Source organism: Ochlerotatus camptorhynchus, unplaced genomic scaffold, assembly GCF_037179485.1.
Source record: "Ochlerotatus camptorhynchus isolate MF236.1 unplaced genomic scaffold, CSIRO-AGI_Acam_v1.1 ptg000002l, whole genome shotgun sequence".
In the NCBI taxonomy this organism is placed as follows: Eukaryota; Metazoa; Arthropoda; class Insecta; order Diptera; family Culicidae; genus Ochlerotatus; species Ochlerotatus camptorhynchus.
Window position 1 is genome coordinate 3,543,384 of NW_027040494.1, and position 22,753 is coordinate 3,566,136.

Here is a 22,753-nt window from a genome sequence, read left to right on the forward strand (position 1 = left end):
TATACTTAGTACTATCAATTTCCAGTAATATACGTTAAGTAAAGTTAAAATTATGTCAATAGATAGTGACATTTCCTACATTACCGGGAACTCGGGTTGATCCCGGACCTCCATATCGGTACGCAACAGTCTCCGGCCAATGAGACCACCACCAATCGATTCAAGAGAATTTTTCCTTTGAGAATATGTATAACATGTTGACTGAAACCGTTTGGCAGCCGAGATATTCAATTTAGTCGCGGTTTTGTCAATTTTTGCCCACTGTGCAATGTCTCGGCATAAACTAAAACAATATTTTTACTCCATAAGGCATTATAACTCATAAAAAAATAGGAAAGCTGACACTGCTTAATTTTTATTAAATACAAAATTATACTTTTAACCTCTTTTCCAAAGTTGACGAAATAAATAAATAAATTTAAGAAAACCAAACTGTATTCGAATATGTACTAGTCTACGTTGGTTGACGAAAAATAAATAAATAGATTACTCTTATGTATTTCATTTTAAGGACCCATTCAAATCCAGACACAAATCAAAGCAGAAAATCAATTCCCAAATCGGGCACGGACACCATCAGTTTTGCATACAATGGAGAACAGTACGTATCAATCCTATCCTAATTTTTATCCGCAAAACTGATGTAATGTTTATTATGTATTCCATTTAATCAATTTTTCACATCACAACAACAATGACAGACAAGCACAGAAAAACCTCGATATCACCACGTAAGTATTCAATTTAAAAAAAGACCTTTAAAGCACAGACAAACAGACATAACACATTGAATATTTCTCACTGTGAAACATCGTCGCTAAAACATTACCGCCATCTGTTGAGTACACTGTGGTGGGTAGTACGCTGAACAGATGGCGTTAGTGTGTAAACGTCAAACGCAAGAGAACTAACTATGCGCGCCACAGATGGCGGTACTACCAACTACGATACTTTTAAATTGATCGTTAAATGCTTGGTCGATGAACAACTTGCGAGTGTTATGTCTATTTGTCTGTGCTTTCACTGCCAGAACCGCCCACCAGCGTAAAGATGCAAAAACTAGCCACGGGGAGGGTGAAACTGTTGTGATCAAATTGGATCAAAATTAAATGAGTTACACCTTCTCACTGTAAGGACAACATTTCCCACACGCTAAGATGCACATACCTCAAAGTCGGTAAAGAATACTAAACATATCTAGATAGAGCTGGAATTAGGGCCTAACAGCTTTTGTAAACAATGGCTTCTATCGATGATTTCTAGAATTTCAAGGCTCGCCCACGCAAACCAACATCCTCATCGGGTAGGGAAAGACTTCCACTATCCGATGGTTATGTTGGTCTGCGTGGGCGTGCCTTGGGTTCCCAGAAATCATCGATAGAAGTCATTGTTTACAAAAGCTGTTTCGCCCTAATTCCAGCTCTATCTAGATATAGTCAAAGTACATAACTCTGGATGGGAGCATACCATCAATTACTTTCATTGGTCGAAGGGACAGTAGCAGCACCTACCCCACCCGTGTCCCCTCGAGATCGTCAAGTCGACGATGACTGGAGCACATACCGTGGTAGGGGTAAACAATAGCTGCAATTTCCAAACCTACGACTGGATGCCTTGCTTCGAATAACAACTGGAGTGCGGTAATAATCGGTAGAACTGTTTCAAACACATTGTTGGTACTTGAGGGGTCGGCGATCATCTCTTTTTGCCAGTGGTGGCGGGGTAGGGGGATTTTGGTAAAGAGAGATGATAAAACCGATTTGTACCTTCGTTAAAAGTTGTCCTAGCTCGCTATCTACTCTCTATATGCAATTTTCACACTGCCGTAATCTAAACGGAACTATCAATTCTATACTTTCATCTCCTCCTCATCTATCGTATAAAAATTACCACTTCAGTCTGTTATTCGAAACTAGCATCTTCAACTATGTAAATCGTTGACTTCACGCAGAAGTATAATACTAAACATACAGTCAAAGTAGTTAAATTTTACCTATTTTGAGTAAAAAGTAACGATTTTTGTCGATAAAAAACATAGATAATTTTAGGCAATCGTAATCGAAAAGTTCCTACCTATATGGAGAAAAAATACTAATCAAAAATTAAGTTCTTTTTACTTTATTTTGAGTTGAGCCTCTCAATTGAACTCGTTATTGTTGTCAAAAAAGAAACGAGAGATTTGACCCAACGATATAGTTCAACCCAATAAGTTACTGTTGAGTTCAGTGCATATTTCCAAATTTACGTGAAATAAACTTAATTTTGAATAGAATATACTTAAGAGTAAGTTTTTGTTTTGCTGCTGTTAAATGGAAACTACTATATGCAATTTATTTAAATTTAGGTTAAAAAGTACTTAATTTTGGGTAGTTTTTCATCTCCGTGTACGTATCGGACCATAGCTTGGAATTACGATCCTTCCAAGTTGTCAACTCACAATTTGTAGCCCGTGTGTGTATTCATGTGTGTCTGCATGTAAATAGCCAAATTACAAATTCAAAAACTTAAAAAAATCAAACATCTATTCTTAAACAATTTAAACAGATTTTTTTGCAATTTATGTTATATTTTTAGAGATAACATATTTTCTTTCTTTTAGAGTTTACCAACAGCACTACGAAACGAGTACCCGTCCAGGAAAAATAGACCCAAAAAGCTATCATGGGTAAGAAACTACCGCTAAAAATATAAAGCATGGACTATTTAGAAATGTAACAACAACAATCGCGTATATTTCGGATTAGGATTAACAGATTAAAAACCTGATTTCACTAAAAAGTACAGAAAACAAAATTATTAATATTAATTTCAAGACATTCTGTGTCTTTGCCAGTATCCCGGCTCATCAACCCCCGCATACTTTATTCGTGCACTATTATGATAGCACAACATTTGCATCTGACAGGTGTTTTTGGTCACTTTCAGCATCCCCATCAAATTTGCAACAAATGTATCAATCGGCCTACACTGGAGACAATTGGACGGGTTAAGGTGATTCCTTGTTGAGTCCACAAATGGCCGCTACGTAGGCTATACATGCACTTCCACTTCAAACTTTCAATTACACAAATCTTGGAAATCAATGCCCCATTTTCCCTGAAATTGCTACTTCATGTATGCTGCAGTGCAGCAAACGTGCACAGATAAAAATTCTGAATTTTAATTGTGATGTAAACCTTCATTGACGTAGACTTGTATTTCATTTCATTGTTTAGAAAGATGGGCTTTTTATTTATTTACTTTTCTTCGTATAATAAAAACGAACAGACAGAATTATTAATGTCTAGTTAAAGAACTAATCCTATTTTTAAACATGGTTTTCTTTTCTTTTTTAAATGCGTTTATTTTTCCAGGCTCATTTGCCGTAGCTTTGCGGAGCCGATAATCATTGTTTGGATGACAAAATTTCTTAAAACTAACGTTAGTAAAGCGGGGTCCGATTACTCGCGGCTATCTCGAGGTTATGGGTAACAAATTGTAACAAATGGATGGCAGGGTAGGGATTGAGAACACAAGGTTTGGAGAGCAATGTGCTTTTTATCTCGAACTAAGCGACCAACTAACGAAAAAGACAAACATGGGGGTATACCGATGGGCAGCTAACAACTTGGGGGAACACAAGATGACACTAACTACTAAATCCTCAGATCGATCCGTTTTAAAAACACATAAATTAAATTAAAATATTCGAGATCTCGGCTCGCCAAGATGTCTCTAACGCCATAGGTTGTTTTCCTCGGGCCCTGAGGGATGCGGATAACTCGGATCTAGCAACACAATGTAGGGTGCATGACCAAAGCACGTGGTCGATATCGTGATAGCCACTACCACAAGCGCACAAATTGCTGCCTGCGAGCCCGATTCGGAAGAAATGCGAGTCTAACGAGTAGTGATTGGACATGAGCCTTGATATGACACGTATAAAGTCACGGCTCATGTCCAATCCTTTGAACCATGGCTTGTTCGACACCTGTGGGAGAATAGAATGTAACCATCTTCCCAGATCACTCTCATTCCATTTTTGTTGCCAGTTGGTGAGGACGTGCTGACGGGTAATTGAGAAAAATTCCGCAAAGGCGATTTGTCGATCAAAAATATCGCCTTCCATAGCGCCCGCCTTAGCTAGCGAGTCCGCTTTCTCATTACCCGGAATTGAGCAATGAGATGGGACCCAAGCTAAGGTGATAATATAGGAGCAGTTAGATAAAGTACTCAATTTTGCTCATTGATCGAATAGCCTCCAACGAGCTAAGGCTATCAGTAAAAATAAAATAGTGATCATATGGTAGTGAGGCAATTTGCTCTACAGCGTAAAATATGACTGCTAGTTCCGCAACGTATACGGAACAGGGTTTTTGCAGTTGATATGAGGCGCTATGAAATTCGTTGAATACTCCAAATCCAGTGGAAGCGTTTATAGTTGACCCATCTGTGAAAAAACTCTTATTGTTACTAACATGGTGGTACTTGTTTGCAAAAATTAAGGGAACAACCATCGACCGATGGTGATCTGGTATTCCAAGGATTTCTTGCAACATGGTCCGATCAAAATTTACAGAGGAACTTTAAACGTCTTGGAGGCAAACACGAGAGGAATTGAATGAAGAAGGGCCAATCTCCAGCGTCATGTACTCGTAAAAGAGACTCATGAATCTTGTTTGAGGATTTCTGTCGAGCAGCTTCTCAAAGTTTTATTTTACCAATGGGTTCATTACTTCACAACGGATAAGAAACCGGAAAGACAGTTCCGCGAAACGATCTGTCAGTGGGAGAACACCCGCGAGTACTTCGAGGCTCATCGTATGCGTCGAGTGCATACAGCCAAGCGCGATTCGGAGGCAACGGTATTGAACCCGTTGCAGCTTCAGGATATGTGTTTTCGCCGCGGATTGAAAGCAGAAGCTACCGTACTCTAGAACCGACAAGATGGTTGTTCGGTACAACCTGATCAGATCTTCCGGGTGTGCTCCCCACCAAGTTCCAGTAATTGTACGAAGAAAATTGATTCTTTGTTGGCATTTTTGTTTCACATACGCAATATGTTTTCCCCACGTGCTTTTGGAATCGAACCAGACACCTAAATACTTGAAAGATATACTTTGAGTGATTGTTCTACCCTTTAGTTGAAGCTGTAACTGTGCAGGATGATGCTTCCTAGAAAAAACAACCAACTCAGTTTTCTCCGGAGAGAATTCGATACCCAGCTTCATAGCCCAAGTAGACAAATTGTCTAAGGTATCTTGCAATGGTCCTTGCAGGTCCGGTGCACTTGGCCCTATAACGGACACAACCCCGTCATCTGCAAGCTGCCTTAGCGAGCAATTTTCATCAAGACAACCATCAATGTCTTTTACTTAAAAATTATAAAAAGGGGGCTCAAACATGAGCCCTGGGGGAGACCCATGTAACTAATTCGTGAAGTTGTCGAGTTTCCATGAGAAAAGCTCATATATTTCTCAGACAACAAGTTGCTCAAATAGTTGATCATACTTGGTGAAAGCCCATTATCGTGGACTTTATCCGAAAGGACATCGATACAAACAGAATCAAAAGCCCCCTTAATGTCCAAGAAAACTGAACCCATTTCCTGTTTTTGCGCATAGGCCAGTTGAATTTCAGTTGAAAGCAACGCAAGACAGTCGCTCGTTCCTTTGCCTCTCCGAAATCCAAATTGCGTATCTGAAAGTAAACCATTCGACTCGACCCATTTGTCTAGACGAAAAAAAATCATTTTCTCCAACAATTTCCGTATACAGGACAGCATCGCGATGGGACGAGGTACGAGTTATAATCCGACGCGGGTTTACCGGGTTTTCGAATGGCGATAACTCTTACTTGCCTCCAATCATCCGGAACAATGTTGTGCTCCAGAAATTGATTGAATAAGTTCAACAAGCGTCTCTTCGCGACGTCTGGGAGATTTTTAAGCAAGTTGAACTTGATTCTATCCATTCCTGGAGCTGAGTTGTTACATGAGAGGAGAGCAAGTGAGAATTCCACCATCGAAAACGGAGAATCTATTTCGTTACTACCCGACGGACTATCACGAACGTTGGTTTGAACCGACACCGAATCCGGGCAAACTTTCCGCGCGAAGCTGAATATCCAACTGTCCGAGTACTCCTTGTCTTCGTTAATCGGTGATGACGCGTTTCGCATTCTCCTGCCGACATTCCAGAGTGTTCTCATGGAAGTCTCTCGCGACAAACCATCGACGAACCGACGCCAGTAACCGCGTTTTTTTGCTTTAATTAAGTCCTTAAAAGTTTTCTCGAGGTCGGTGTACCGCTCGAAATCCCCGACCTTGCCGTGTTTGCGGAACCGTTTAAACGCGGCGGACTTCTCGCTGTTCGCGTCGGTGCAATCCTTATCCCACCACGGGGTGGGAGGTCGCTTGCGGACGGAAATACCCGGAACACGTTTCGTCTGTGCTCGCAGCGCAGAATCGATGATAAGACGCGCGAGAAAGGAGTACTCGTCCAGCCTTGGAAGTACGTCAACCGATTGACTGGCATCAAGAACCGCGGTCGCGAATTTTCGCCAGTCAATGTTTTTCGTAAGATCGTACGCGATGTCGACCGAACGAGTAGAAGATGAACCATTGGTAATAGAAATTTTGATTGGCAAATGGTCACTACCGTAGGGATCTTGAATTACTTTCCACGAGCAATCCAACGATAGTGAACTCGAACAAAGTGAGAGGTCTAATCTGCTTATTTTTGCTGGAGATTTGGCTACTCGTGTTGCTTTCGTGTTGTGGGAAGTAAAGCCGTTGGTCCCCGGTTCATGAGTTGATGGGTCGATAGGTAGGGTCCAGGTGTGGGAGCTGCCTTCCTGGCACGTCGGTAGCATTGGTGCTCAGCACGGAAAACAAGATCGACGAAAAAACAAACCAAAGGAACTTCGAAAGAACGCCGAGAACAGATTTGCAGATTCTGTTGGAGATTCAGCTGCCTCACCTTCGTAACGGAGATGTCGAGGCATTCCGTTGGATCGCTTACGGGTCTTCACATATTGCCAGAATTGTTGGGGGTCCTGTTTCAAACTTGCTTCAGTACGATGAATGTAGCAGCGAAAGCATTGTGCATGCAAAGAGTTATATTCGCTCTCTAAGTCACGCAGCTCAGCCTTATGCTGTTCATTCCTAGACCGAAAGTAACGCTTCCTTGCCCTGCGTAGACGATTTCGCAGCCGTTGCAGTTCATTGTTCCACCATGGTTGTTTCTTCCTGTGGGTGTCGATCCGTTGTTTTAGAGGCACAACTTCGCTGATGATTCCATAAAGCTTGTCGTAGAATATCGATACCACTTCGTCGACACTGCAACCAATTCGACGTCCGAAATCATTGAGCTTAAAACTGCAAAATCACATCGCTTGAAGTCAAAATCTAACGGATCAGTTGCTCGGGAAATTTCACATTAGCTTGCAGTGTCAATCACAAGCACCAATGTTTTTTGATGTTTATCAACACGCAGTAGCGGTGACGGGGGCTCCACAAGCTCGAGTACATTGATATCAGTAGAGAAAACCAAATCTAGTATCCTTCCATTCGCATTACCATAATGATTCAACTGATGCAGACCATTAGCGAGAACGATTCAACCACAGTGAACTCCTGCCCAGAAGACGTATTTGTAGGTAGCAAACATCGCAATTCATCATCATGGTCCCAAGTCAAGAAGGGTAGATTGTAGTCACCAACAACAACAACCAAACCACGATCACCCGCTTGATCCATCAGTCTTTGAACACATGAACAGTGCTGTTCATACAATGCATTGTCGCTGTTGGGAGGGAGATAAATACAACAGACGAAGAGTTCAAATGTAGGCAGCTTGATCCGAACGATTATTTGCTCCAGACACTCGATACCAGCAATTGAAACAGCGGCACTGTTCAATGCATTACGGACGCCGACCAAAACACCACCACCTCGTCGAAAATGGCTTGTTGTGGCGTTGCTATCACAGCGATAGATTGTATAGTTGTGTGATAATTCAGAATTTGAAATATCAGCACCGAGCCAGGTTTCGGTGAAAGCTATCACATCGTAGTCAGATTGGGATAGTGCTAGCAGTACTTGGTTTGTTTTGGTGTGTAGTGTTAGTGAATTGCTGCTGTCTATCAGTGGAGTCTGGATGTAAAGGAGTGGTTGTGTTTCGGGACTGTGTTGTTGTGGTTATTGCCATATCAGTTGAACAGCTGATCATCTGTGAGGCTGCACCGATATCTAGGGCGCCCAGTGAACTACTGTGTTGTGGGTCCGAAGCGAAAAATAGGCCGATCCGACGATGATTGCTTGGAATCAAATGAACGAAATACTATTCCTTGTTGCCACGTCGATCCAAAGAGGGCTTGTTCCTGCAGCTGCAAACCAATTCCGACTTTGAAGGAAACAAAAGTAAGTTCGTTAAGATTTTTGCCTTTGGGAACTAACTTAGTTACTTCAATGTCATCATCAGTGTCGAGATTATCCTTGACGAGCTTTTCAATTTGAGTTGCTGATGCTGAAGGGTCGAAACCGGACAAGTACAGCCAAAACTTCTTTTGCTTTTTAGCTGTTGCAAGTGGGATGGTAGCCCCGGGTTCTATTTGTTTCGTCCCAGTAGACTCTGTTTGTTGTCGTGTGTCGTTGCCAGAAGTTATCGGTGTTGGCTGGGTTTGTTCGTTACGCGTTGCTGATTGTTCGAGAATTGTGTTGATTTTGGTACTGTTTTGAGCGATCTCGTTCCTCAGTTTATTCAATACCTTGTTTTGATCTTCAACCAAAACATGCATTGCAGTATTGGTGGACGCAATTGCTTGTCGAAAGGAAGTGTTCGCCATCATTTTGGTGCAAGCTTTGCACATCCAAAATAGTTGGGAACAACCTGCAATGTTATCACGAGTAGCTGGGGTCTGATGAACGCATTTCAGATGGAATGACGACTTGCAAAATCCATTGCACATAATTTCATCAGCTTTGGCGAGACTTCTGGCTCAAGAGAAACACACAGTTTCCATTGTTACTATGGCGGATCACACGTAGTGTACGTTGAGACGGTAAATCGATGAATTTGGCTGATTAAGCGGTATGTAATTGCGGTACTCCAGCGGGATGCGATAGGGTGATGTGGAAAGTACTCGATGGGTCGTTCGGGTGTAACAATTTTATGAAAAACGTTAAAATATCACGAATTAGCATGTCTTAGAACGACAATAAAAAAGGAACTCGGTGAGCAATTCTGTGATACGGAATTTCCACTGAAAATCAACCGGGAATGCACGAATTTCACCACACCCAACTGTGAAACACGTTCAGAAGCACTTTTGGTACACACTAAATTTTTTTTTTTGCAGAAATAGTTGCGAGCGAACCAACATCAACACCGACCGTACCGAGCTCTTTCACGCACATTCTGATCCTTGATTACGGTCCAGTGTTTAAAAAATTATGAATTAAAAAAAAGTCTTTTATGTAAAAAAAAAATTAGGGGTTGTGTCCTAGACACGACCGCAGTATGACGTAGAACTATGTAAAAATGGTTTATGTCATGCGTTTTTGACTATGTATTATACTTTATCTTATTTTTCTCAAGTATTTCAGTCAGTGGCGTCCCGTAACCTCACTGTTAACCTGTGCACCAATATTCGAACCCAGATTTAATGCCATATTCAAACTCGAATCGGTTGAAAAATACACTTAATTTTCTAGGTTACTCGATATCTATCCATTGCAAGTAATATTTTGATAATTGTTTATGTTTTGAGAGTTGGTGCACAGGTAGATTGAGGTTAAGGAAACGCCACTGATTTCAATGTTCCGGTTATGGTTCAAAACTCGCGACAATTCATGTTACCATAATCAGATCGCCGTTCATATTATGCATAAGATAATGTGTTTAAATTTAATGTAATGGTTAAAAATTGACAGAATTTTCCCTACATAACTACATTGGGTTGATCAATTTTGAGCTATTTTGCTGTAATCAATGTGCACTGAATTCGACATCGACATCGACTACAATAGAAACTGATACTATTTTGTCACACATTTTTGTTGATTTGCACTTCAGTATAGTACACAAAAACACCATGCATGTTGTGGAATAAAACAGTTTCTAAAAAATGCGCCTCTTTTTTCAGTAGCTCTATCATTAGTTTTAAATAAGGGGTCTGAAGCAGAGCAGAGAGTGAATTTTATGATAACGCAACAGGCAGTTGTTTTCCCTATCAGAAGACGGTACTTTCAAAATTGAACAAAATGTTGGTTCATGTCTGTTCATATGTCAGCGAAGTAGAGGAGGAAGGGGTAAAACAATCATACATACATTAAGCTCCTCTTTGTTCTCCAATTTGGAGGACAATCCTAACATAAAATTATCATCACATAACATATGTGGAACTCGATCAACAAAAATCGACCCCATTTCAATGATTTCAAGTGGTATAGATGATCATCGATCTGTCAAACTGATTATACCAGCTGTAATTTTACCGTGGTTTATAATTCTATGTGCTCCTAGCACTCCTGAACTCATCAATTACTATTTCATTAACCATTTATGTGCTTTATTTATAATTACATAGGGGAATTTACGTATTCTCGTCAATCTAAGCAGCGTCTGCACTTCTACTAGCATTTTCTCAGCGTCACGCACATATATGATGTGTCTGTTTGTTTACATTCATCTGCTGCTTGCTTCTCTATCCATTCCAATCGACAGAATTTTTCAAAACGTTTTGAAAGCGTTTTTACAACGCTCTAAACTTCTCAGGTGAGTGTGACTATTGTCGGCAGCCTCTTTTTCTTCGGCAACCTTCCCATTAGAACTGCGTGTTAACCAGCTGTTCTATTATCGGCAACTCGAAATCAACCCCATTTTGTAGTGCGTATGCTTTATTTGAAGAAAAATGTAGCATTACTGGATTGCTCGATCGTTCAAATATAATCAGATTGAAGCTGAAAGGCTAAACAATCGTTTGGACACATTCAGGGAAGTGCGTTGATGGGAAAACATAGTGAAATTAACGTTTAAATTTAGGTTGCCGAAAACAGTCAATGGGTGCCGAAGCCAACATTTACCCTAGCTAACTTTAGCAAATTCATCACCTTGGTTAACACAGCAAAACTGTGGTAAACTTAGAAGAAACATGTATGTAACATTTCCTTCTTTGGACATTTTCTATTTATTTTTTAACCAATTGCATCAAACTTTGATTTCATTGGGTTTCGTAGAAGGAAAAACAGACTGCCTTGCGGGACTCCTGCTGGGATGGAAAACGTGTCTGAAAGACAACCATTCAACGATACCTTAAACGACCTTTGCCTTTTCAACGTCTAACATGGCCATGGCTGTGGACTTGGATACAGCTTGGTTACTTCGGATGTTATTCATCACCCGTACTAGCTGGTGATTGGTGGAGTGCCCCTTCCTGAACCCGAACTGTTCCGGTAGGAGAATGTTGTGCTCCTCGACAAACTTGAGCAAACAATTGAGAATGAGGTTCTCGAACAATTTGCTCAGCGCTGAAAGGAGACTGATTTGTCTGTGGCTTGAAGACAATGTTGGATCCTTACCGGGTTTGCGGATTGGTATGATTTTTGCTATTTTCCAGATGCTTGGAAAATAGTGCAGTTCCAAGCATCTTTCGAAGATAGCGGTAGAATAGACTGTACTTTCATGCTGAGTCTCTTCAAGATCAAGTTGAATATACCGTCAAACCCGAGAGCCTTCATGTTCTTGGTACATTTCAGCACTGAGCAAATTTGTTGTACTGTAATCATATCCGCCGGAGGCACGACACAAGGGGAGGCATCTAGGTTTTGAACTCATTTCGCAACCTGATCTTCGAGCGGACTTTGGATAGTCGAGCCAAGCAAATGCGAGGAAGCGACATGCTCGTCGATCGCATTTGCTTTCTCCTGTGGGGTGATTAAAAGCCGATCGTCATCATTTTCGACTTTGAGAGGTGGAACGGGTTTGGGATGATTTTTCAGCACCTTGGCTGATTCCAGATTCTGTTTCCAGTTTCTTTCATTTCGGAGTGAGTCCATTCTGGAAGCAATCTGCCTATTCAGATCGGCAATTCCACGTTTTTTGCCCAGATATCCAGTCCTCTGAAACTGGCGTCTACGAACATTTCTCAACCGAATCAGTAATTGGGTGTGGGAATCAATAGCAACAAACTTACCCCTCACAGGAACTTGTCGAACACATGCCTTGTCAGCCACGGATATGGCCTGTTGGAGTCCTTCCAACGCCCGGTTGATGTCATCTACAGTGTCGAGCAGTGGATTTTTATCGATGTTGCTGTCCACCATTTGTCCGTACTGCACCCAGTTGACATGGTGGTAGTCTTTACGCAGGCAGCTTCTAGCAGGAACCACGTTGACACCGACGTCAGTCACCATCGGTTGGTGGTCGGAGCTGAGATCGTTGTGCGCCTCCGGCTTGGATAGTATGATGTTTGACAGGAAAAAGTCCAGGGTGGACGGATTTCCCGCCGGAGAGATAAAAGTTGGTTCGTCCGGAAACTGCACAGTGTACAGTCCATGTTGTGCGTATTCGAACAATAGACATCCATTCCGGTTACGCTGGTAGTTCCGCCAAGCTTCATGGTGGGCATTCAGGTCACCCCCAACGGGTACACTGGCGTGGGCAGTAAACAGCGATAAACCGGACGTTTCCAGTTGATGATTCCACCTCCACACTAACGGCCTCGATAATAGAAGTGCAGATGTGGAGCAGAGTACAAAACTTGATTCCCCTTCTGACGATGACCGCTACACCCCACCCCCTGGAGCTGGTGCGATCAAGCCGGATAATGTTGTGTCAGGCAACCAGAAGCTGTCGTCGAACTTTAGATGCGTCTCGGTTAGTAGGACCACGTCGATGCTGTGCTTGCGGAGGAAGTCGGCAAGCTCAATCTGTTTTGCGCTTACAGAGCAAGCGTTTCAGGTAGCGATGGTTAGCGGTTTAGACACCATACTGGATGATGAACTTACCGAGCACTTGCATCTGTTCGGGCTTATTGCGACACTTACGTAGAGCACCGGTCATTTTGACGAAAATTTCCATCAGTTCATCTGCTGAGAACAGATCGGGATTATTGGTTTGAGCTGTTGGTTGTCTCCAGAATCCAGGGGGGATGGAAAGCTTTGTCCAGCAGAAGTTCCAGACGTTTATTGAGGGGGGCTAATCGCACCCTTGGATTCTCTTGTCCATGAAGAGGCGGAAAGTCCTCTGTCGTGAAAGCCGGGGCCTTATCCTTCCTTCGTCCTGGTTGATTGTTAGTGAACGTTTGTTTTCGGATGCGCTTGAAATCCTCGCGTTTAGGGCACTGCTTGTGGGATCCTTGGTAAGCACCGCCACAGTTTGCGCATTTGGACGCCACAGCTTCATCCGCAGGGCAGTCGGAAGTGGCGTGGTCTTGAGCGCAATTGCCGCAGCGTGGCTTAATGTTGCAGTTGCGGGTGCCGTGTCCGAAGTCCAGACACCTTTGGCACTGAGTCACATCGCGATGGCCGCCACGGTATGGCTCCCAGCGGACGATGATGGAATTGATGGAGCAGATGGCTTTCAGCGCGTTGAGTGTCACCGTTCCCTTCTGGAAGTGTACCAGGAAAAGGCAATCCGGATACGCCTTCACATTGTTGTCCTTTCTTGTGATCCGATAGATGGCGCTTGGGACCAGCTTGTACTGGTCCCTGATTTCATGATCGATAAACTTCGGGTCGAAATTTGGCAGGCACCTGATGACGACCTTGAACGGTTTTTCACCGGGGATGTCGTGGGTGAAGAATTCCACCTTGGAAGTCCTCAGGTGGGCGACGACTAAGTCATACTCCGCTTTGGTACGGAGCACCAGCTTGGTGCCGACTCTGCCCAATTTGAATTCGGCTTTGACGCCCAGTGACGCCAGATCCGCCTGGATTTTGTTCCTGTGGGTCTGAGCGCACGATTCCCACACCGGGGCGGCATAGAAGATCGCGGGGGCTATGATCTGTTTGTAAACAGCCAGTTTGTTTTGCCTTGAGAGGCGGGATCTGCGGCAAATGAGCGGATACAAACACCTAACCAAGGCGGAGCACTTAACTAGGGTTTTCTCTATGTGCGAGCGGAACAGGAGCTTCTCATCGAACAACATCCCGAGATAAGTAACATCAGCGGACCACTCGACCCTTGTACCATCGATTATTACGGTACAGGAGGGAGACGGTTTAAGTTTTAGCGATTGTCTGTGAAGGAACATGATCGCTTGGGTTTTCGAGGCGTTGATTTTTATTTTCCACGAGGTGGCATAATCAGTAAAGGTGTCAAGGCATCGTTGAAGCTTGTTCGTAATTTCACGAGGCATCCTACCCTTGACGGCTATCGCGGTGTCATCTGCGAACAGGAAGAACACGCAACCGTCTCCTAGAGGAGGGATGTCCGACGTGTAGATGCTGCAAAGCAGTGGTCCCAGCAGACTCCCTTGCGGAACACCTGCTGGGATCGGAAATTGTCCCGAAAGGGAACTATTCAACGACACCCTGAACGACCTTTGCTGGAGGTAGTTACGGGTGATTTTCACAAGGTATGGTGGAAAGTTGGAGATACAAAGCTTGTATATAAGTCCGTCGTGCCAGACATTGTCAAACGCCTTTTCGACGTCTAACAAGGCCATGGCTGTGGACTTGGATACAGCTTTGTTACTTCGGATGTTATTCATCACCCGCACTAGCTGATGATTGGTGGAATACCCCTTGCGGAACCCGAACTGTTTCGGAAGAAGAATGTCCTGTTCCTCCACAAACTTGTTCAGTCGACTGAGGATCAATTTTTCGAACAGCTTGGTCAGCGCTGAGAGCAGGCTAATCGGTCTGTAGCTTGACGGTAGTGAAGGGTCTTTCCCAGGTTTGCGGATCGGGATGATTTTTGCCACCTTCCAGATGCTTGGAAAGTAGTGCAGCTCCAAGCATCTGTTGAGGATGGCAGCCAGCAGCGAGTGCACCCTCGGGCTGAGATTTTTCAACGCTAGGTTGAATATTCCGTCAAACCCGGGAGCCTTCATGTTCTTACTGTGTTTCAGCGCTGAGCAAATTTGTTCCTCTGTAATCCGTTCTTCTGGAGGGACGGCACAAGGGGAGGCATCTAACGTCTGGACGCACTGCGCAACCTGGTTCTCGAGTAGACTTGGGATTTTGGAGCCAAGCAAATGCGACTGGGCAATGTGCTCCCCAATCGCATTGGCCTTCTCTTCGTTGGTGATAAGCCGTTCGTCATTGACTCTAAGGTGTGCAATGGGCTTGGGGTGAGACTTCAGCACCTTGGCAACCTTCCAGAATGGTCTGGAACGGTCGTCCAGGTTCTGAACGAGCCACCCGAAACTCTCGTTCCGGATTGAGACCATTCTGGAAGCGATCTGCCGATTCAGATCGACCATTTCGTATTTACGCTGCAGATCCCCAGTCCGCTGAAACTGGCGCCTACGAACATTTCCGAGCCGAATCAAGAGTTTGGTGTGGCAATCAATTGCTTGAAACTTACCCCTCACAGGAACTCGTCGAACGCACTCTTCGTCAGCCATGGATATGGCTTGATAGAGACCCTCCAGGGTCCGGTCGATGTCCTCCACTGTGTCGAGAGGTGGGTTGTCGACGATGTGCCGGTCGACCACGCGCCGAAACTGGACCCAGTTGACTCGATGGTAGTCCTTCCGCAGGCACGGTGCAGGGGCCAAGTTGAACAGCTCGGTCAGCACCGGTTGGTGGTCCGAACTCAGGTCGTTGACGGCAACCGGCTTGGCTAATCCGGTGTTTGCCAAGAACAGGTCCAGCGTCGATGGGTTGCCCGCCGGTGATGTGAACGTTGGTTCGTCCGGAAACCAGACGGAATAGAGACCATGCTGGGAATGGTCGAATAGTAGGCGGCCGTTCTGGTTCTGTTGGTAGTTTCGCCAGGCCTCGTGCCGGGCGTTCAGGTCCCCTCCTATTACGAAGCGGGCATTGGTGTGGGTTATGATGGCAAGGTCGTTCTTGAACTGCTGTGCTGTACCATTGCTAACGGTACATTGCCGTAGTAGGCAGCGATGAACCGGACGTTTCTGGTCGATGTTTCCACCTCTACGCCGACGGCCTCGATGATGGAAGTGCGGTAGTGGGGAAGGGTGCAGTACTTGATGCCTTTCTTGATGATGACCGCGACACCGCCCCCCCCCCCCTGGAGCTGCTGCGTTCAAGCCGGACAATGCTGTGGTCGGGCAGCCAGAAGCTGTCACCGGTCTTGAGGTGGGTCTCGGTGAGAAGGCCCACGTCGATGTCGTGCTTGCGAAGGAAGTCTGCAAGCTCAATGTTTTTCGCCCCTACGGAGCGAGCGTTCCAGTTGGCGATCTTAATGGCTTCACGGTCCATAATTAGCGACGAAGGAGATGATAGCTTGGAGCTGTTGTGTTCTTGTAGCGCAGGTGCGCTTTATGATGATGGCCTGGGCCAGCAGTGTGACGATCTCATCCGTTGACAGCGGAGAATCGTGTGAAGCTTCGCCGGTTGTACCGGCCAATCCCGGAGCAGGGGGATCCGTCGATGGCCCGGAGGCTTGACCGGGTACTGCAGTGGCAGCCGACTGGGCAGCAGCCAACTGTTGATTGAGCGGAAGCGGCGCCAACACTGGAATTGGCCTTGATTGGACCGGTGATAACGGAGGAAAGTTCTGCGCGTTGTTTTCCGGAACCTTCTTGCGACCGGGCTGGTTGTTGGACGAGGCCTTCTTCCGGATCTCGGCATATTCGGCCCGCTTCGGACAGGCCTTACTCGTGGCCTTGTGGGCGGCACCGCAGTTGGCGCATGTGGGAGCGGCTTCCTCGATGCTGTCGCAGTTGTCGATCTTGTGGTTTTTGCCGCAGCTGGCCATGTGGCAGTTCCTGGTGCCGTGCCCGAACAATAGGCAGTTCGAGCTCTGAGTGACGCCACGGTGGGTTGGCTTATACCACTCCCAATTCACTACGATGTGGAACAGTGTGCGTGTCGTCTGGAGATCCTTCACGGTTGTGGAGTTCTTCTCCAGATGGACCAGGTAGAGCTGGTCACGATACTTGATGGCCTTGCTGCGGGTCGTCTTGTGGATTTCGACCGCCTTGAGGCCGTTCGTCTTAATCTCGTTCATTAAGGTGGTGGAGTCCATGTCGTGAAGCCCGCGCAGCACCACTTTCAGCGGCTTGGTGGCCTCGACGTCGTGGGAGAAGTACTCCAACTTCATCCTGTCCAAGAGGGCCTGGACTACGTTGTAGTGTTTTTCGGCCGGGACCATCAGTTTGTACCCTTCCGTGCACCGTTGAATGGTGCAACGAGGGCCCTCCTTAATGTAGTAATCCAGCTGCTCCCATAGCCCGGGAGGGAAGCCCTTCACATAGAAGGGTGGCAACTTCACTTTTTTCGGCACCGTCTCAGGGTCCGACTGTGGCTGGGCTCCGTTCTGCAGGGCGGAGAACGGATTGTTGCTCAGCAGCTTTTTTGCTGCCGATGCGGTGGCGCTGCTGTCTTCAGGTCTGGGTCGTTTAGTTCCGGGAGGCCCCGGCTGCGGGTCCGCAACGCCCGTCGGGACGGGCAATGAGGTTTTCTTTTGCTTCTTCTGGGCTGGCTCGGTGGTCGCGCCGTCTCCTGGGAGAGTCTGTTTTCCCGGTAAACCGGCACTCGCGTTACCGCGCGATTTCTTACCCCATGGCTGGGTCAGCGAGAGCGTCACTACACAACGCGGAGCTAATTCGATTTGCGAACGAACGAACGAACGAAACGAGAGAGAATAAAAATCGACTGAACTGCTCAACAGTCTGGCAGCGAATGAGGTGATGCTAGACAGCAGTGTTGTTTTATATCTTTTCAGCAGAATGATGTGCAACCAAGTGGTATAAAAATTACAAAGACTCCTCCCATTATGAGTAGTTTGCTATCAAGTAGTGACACTGGCTCCTTTCTTCTGCGTAGTTTGCCAATGGCAACACCTTGAAAGTTAGCGGCGCCGGTGGTGTAGTGGTAAGCGTGATTACCTCTCATCCCAGTAGGCCTGGGTTCAATCTCAGTCGGCGCCACCGGTATGTTCTAAGGCATAACATCTCTAATCACGGCTTCCTTCGGGAAGTAAAGCCGTTGGTCCCCGGTTGAGTTGATGGGTCGATAGGTAGAGTCCAGGTGTGGGAGCTGCCTCCCTGCCGTCAGTAGCATTGGTGCTCAGCACGGAAAACAAATCTCGCCTTACTTTTAAATAGGTTCTATCTACATTGATCGATTCTCTTCATCGACTCTCTTTCGTAAATCACTCGGCTTCAGAAATGGCCATCTTCGTCGAATTAGATGCTAGATTGTTGCTTCTTCCATCGAAAATATGCAGTCGTGACGATTCAAAGGAAAAGTTGATGAAGAGATCGATCAAAGTCATTTGTCCTAGTAAGGTTACATGGGCATTTTGTGTGGTCGTTGGGGGCGTATGGTTCTGAATATGGACAAACAGGCAGATGAATTCTATTCTTCCTATTCTATTCATGGTGGCCCTGAAAAGAACCGTTTTGTTTCCAAAGTTGGTGGTGATTTAACCTCCGAAACCGTACGGAGTGCGTCTCTGTCGCTTCAAAGCGTAGATGACATCCATGGCCGCTTACGCTTGGCGTGTTTAGTGTAGGTGACAGCATCACGGATCTCATTTTCCAGGAACACCTTCAGCACACCTCGTAGATCAGATCGGATATACGTTTGACACCGCCACGGCGAGCCAGACGACGGATGGTGGTTATCTCGAAGAGCTTTGCGATGACGCTTGGCACCTTTTCCTCCTTTGCCACGACCAGTCACTTGTTGCTTGTTGCCGTTCGCCGTCCGAAGCGAAAATGGGCTGTTGCCATACAGCAGCGCTGCTTTATGTCATTTTTATCATATTTTTCAGATTAAAGCAGAATGATGTGCAACCAAGTGGTACTCGATTATGAAGACTGAGTTTGGGATGAACGTTTAACAGTTATAACATTATCACTTTTTATTTGTACATTGGACAACTTTTTCAATAGCTTCTCACTAAAAATCATCAGTCCCAAGCATTTCTATAGATGCGTAGAAATATTTCTGATCCATTGATGATTCACTTATTGAAATTGATCTAGGAGCAGCTGAGTTATTAATGTTCAAAATCTTTCATAATTTTGTTTCATGTTCCATTTTCGGTTTTCACAAAGTGTACCCCCAGTGTAGAAATGAAAGACGTAGTCCTACGTCAAAAATTTCGACCACTATGGCTAAGGTTCCAGGCTGGGACTCTCAGCTAGATGTATCAAAGTTAATCTAATCTAATCTAATCTAATACAATACAAACGCAGCCAGTACGAGAAAGCATCCTGGAAAATGATTAGGTTAGATGAGGTCTAATCATTTTTCTTGTCTAATTGATGTTTACAGTATATATGAGATATGATATAAACATCAATACTGCGTTGTATTTGCATTTTTTTAGGTTAGCCAGAGGAAAATGATGAACAACTTTACACGGCGTTGCTTCCGCTAGTGGGCGTGCGTTAAACGTCACTAATCTCTTTTGAGATTTTCACGGCCGGTTGTATTGGTGCGATATGTGAGAGCGTGTTAGTGAATATCCGAGGAAAATACATAACAAATCGATGTCAAACTCATTTTGACAGGTCTACTTTCATACATTTTTTTAGGTTAGCCAGATGAAAATGATAAACAACTTTACACGGCGTTGCTTCCGCTAGTGTGCGTGCGCTAAACGTCACTAATCTCTATAGGAAATATTACTGAATAACAACGCTCTTGATTGGCTTCTAACCGACTTGAAAATACTAGTTAAAAAATCCTTTGAGAAGCCCCCTGTCGAACTAGTCGAAAAAAGAATACCCACAATCTTTGTGTGAAGAAACGGTGGCTTGCTGGAGGAATGAAGAGATAAGACAAAGTCCGCTGGATTTCATGCATAGATTGTCAGATGCTTATGGGATTTTACCAGGAGTAAGAGTTGCAGAGTCGCCGTCAACGTCAATGCTTACTTTCATAAGGGCCAATGCAGCAAACGTAAACAATTACTTTTTGCGTGAATTTCTTGAAAATGAAAACTCACTCAAGAAAACCAACACCATGATTGTGTACAGAAAGAGTCCTCCTATCCGATAAAATTAGTGGCTTACTTGAATTGACTTTGACGTACCAGACATTTACGAAAGAAGCCATTATTTATGTTTTCGACATTGGTCCTAATGAATGCTCAGTGTCGATATCACGAAAATTTTATTTTGACAGATCGATGTCCAACTATGCCAGCTATACCACTGAGGCAAAACAAAAAAGGGGTCAGCTTTGAGTCAGCTTTTTGCATGAAGTTCCACATAAGTTATGTGTTAACACTTTAGTGGCGGGGGAGCAAATGGGAGCACATTCCCAGCAAAAATCGTACTTGCATTGACTGTTAGAGCGTGCGAAGAATGTTATTATAAGTGTTATATATGTTTGTCTGTGATACTATTATACTACTAATATAACTTTCCAAAAGGTGATTGTTTTAATAATCCAGAGAGTGGCTATTCGACCTCGGATGGCCGTCTTCCCGTCCATTGTCCCTAACAGTATTTTTTTTTCATTAATATTTTTTTAATAAATAAAACAAAGATCATACGAACTAATCGATTCTTGTCTCTATTATCATTACAGGTCGCAATCAACAAGGCACATTTGCAACGTAGTCACGGAGCACTATGATTGTCAGATTAACAATGTGCATTTAAAAAACGGAGAATTCCATGATTTCGGGCTGGAGCATAATCCTCAACAAAAATTGACATTTCGAGACTCCACATTAGAGTATCTTCCCAAATCATTGATCGATGCGTTCCCTCGTGTGACCCTCCTGAATCTCAACAGTCTTATCATTACCTCGATCCAACAAAATGCATTTGAAAGGGCAGCAAACCTTCAAACGATGTATCTTGAAAATAATCGTCTAACTCGTATTAATCCTAGCGCATTTAGAGGGGCGAATAATTTACAAACACTGGTGCTGTCAAAAAATGAAATAACATCAATCGATTATTCGCCTCCTAATTTGAAATTTCTTTACTTGGATCAAAATCAATTGGATTCGTTACCAGCGTTCACTGCTTATCTACAATTTTTGAATGCATCACATAACAACATTGCGTCAATCAATGATAATCACTTCCGCAATCAAAGACACCTCAAAACACTAGATTTGTCATTCAACCGACTGAAGCGATTGAATTTGCAACAACTTGTTGCTAACCTTGATCTAGTCAATGTGAGCTTCAACGACTTGACGGATTTTATCATGCCACCACATGTGACCCGTTTAGATGCCAGAAATAATTCCCTAACGGAATTCGTAGTAGGCCAACAGTGCACCCTTGTAAATTTAATCCTCGCCCGGAACAAACTCGATACAACACCAGAGCTGCAAACTTGTCTTTCAATGGAATATTTGGATCTGTCTAACAATTTGTTGGAAGTATTTGGATTTCGACCATGGATGGCAAATTTACAATATCTTATTTTGGCGCATAATAATTTGTTTGAAATGCATACAAATAAAATTCCCCCAAAACCATTCAGTTTAAAAGTACTTGAATTATCTCATAACAAACTTTCTTACGGACCTTCTTTAAACGTATTTAAGAAGCTGGAATGGGTGGGCTTAAACGATAACAATCTTATTTCATTGAAGTCTTATGTAAATAGATCACACACCCATAGCCTTCAATATCGAATGTCAAATAATGAGTGGAGCTGCAGCGAAATTAAAAAGTTTGAAAGCTCGACTGTCGATAAAAATAAGAACCTATGTGCAGCGGAGATGCGGAATGAAAATGGCATTTGCTGTAGAACTTACTTAAAGCCATACAACGATCGATTGAACCAGATCTTGCGGGAAGCTGACTTCCATGAACGTGCAAATCAGAAAAAATGCCCGAAACCAGTATCAACTACTAGCAATCAAATAACCGATGAAGTTCGAAATGCAATCGCCAGTGCTAATGCTGAAAATGCTGACAAACTTAGGGAGATTGAGAACGCTAGGATTCTGGCAAATAAATGGCAAAAAGCATTGGAAGAGGAAAAAGCTAAACGAAATCGTCTCAACAGTTCTAAGCGCAATGTGGCTAATGAAATTGAGAAGCAGCGACAATTCCATCGCGTGACAAAGGAAGGATTGATATCAAATAAGGAAATGTTAGAGCGGATCATCAAATTCGTTCAGGAGAAAGACACATTTAACAGAGGCCTACTGTCAAGGCGTCAACAAGATACCGAAGATGCAAACCGTTTGCTTGGCGAAAAGCAGCAGGAAATTAGTGAACTGAAAGACATAATCTCAAATCTGCAGAGAATGCACACGGCATTGAAAAAGGAAGAGAAAGCCAAGAAGCAGGAGAAGGACATGCTCGAGAAGAAAGTTAACAAAAATGCAGCATCCATTCATGGGGGCTCGGGGAAAATATCCTAGTGAAAGCTCATGAATTTATTCAACACATAATAAAATGTCAAAACAAATTCAACTGTTTTTACCTAACGAATATCACATAAATCTCGGATTAGTTAGATAACGCGAAGGAGCTTGGGATTGAACCCACGACCTTCTGCTCAGTAAGCAAAAACGTTTGCCAATAGGCATACGAGCTCTTTTTTAATCATCGAGTAGTTGTTATTACCAAACAAATAAAGCGATTGACGAATTTTGAATGTGAATGGGCCTGAGATTAGAATGATGATGTTCTGCTTAGTAAG

The 22,753-nt window shown here is 44.0% G+C and overlaps 1 protein-coding gene across 4 annotated transcripts in view; it reads left to right on the forward strand.

Annotated features, from left to right (window-relative positions):
* The window catches only part of LOC135703294 (slit homolog 1 protein-like), a 110,682-nt gene extending 88,157 nt beyond the window's left edge, over positions 1-22,525 (forward strand). For 3 of the 4 annotated variants that reach the window (XM_065224581.1, XM_065224510.1, XM_065224667.1), the window contains exons 6-9: positions 512-601; positions 702-731; positions 2,600-2,665; positions 20,666-22,525. In XM_065224581.1, the coding sequence (XP_065080653.1) occupies positions 512-601; positions 702-731; positions 2,600-2,665; positions 20,666-22,472 (1,993 nt within the window). In that variant the 3' untranslated portion in view covers positions 22,473-22,525. Of the gene's footprint in view, positions 1-511; positions 602-701; positions 2,576-2,599; positions 2,666-20,665 lie in introns of those variants that run through there. The other variant, XM_065224878.1, reaches the window with a different exon arrangement.
* Positions 22,526-22,753: the final 228 nt, after the last annotated feature.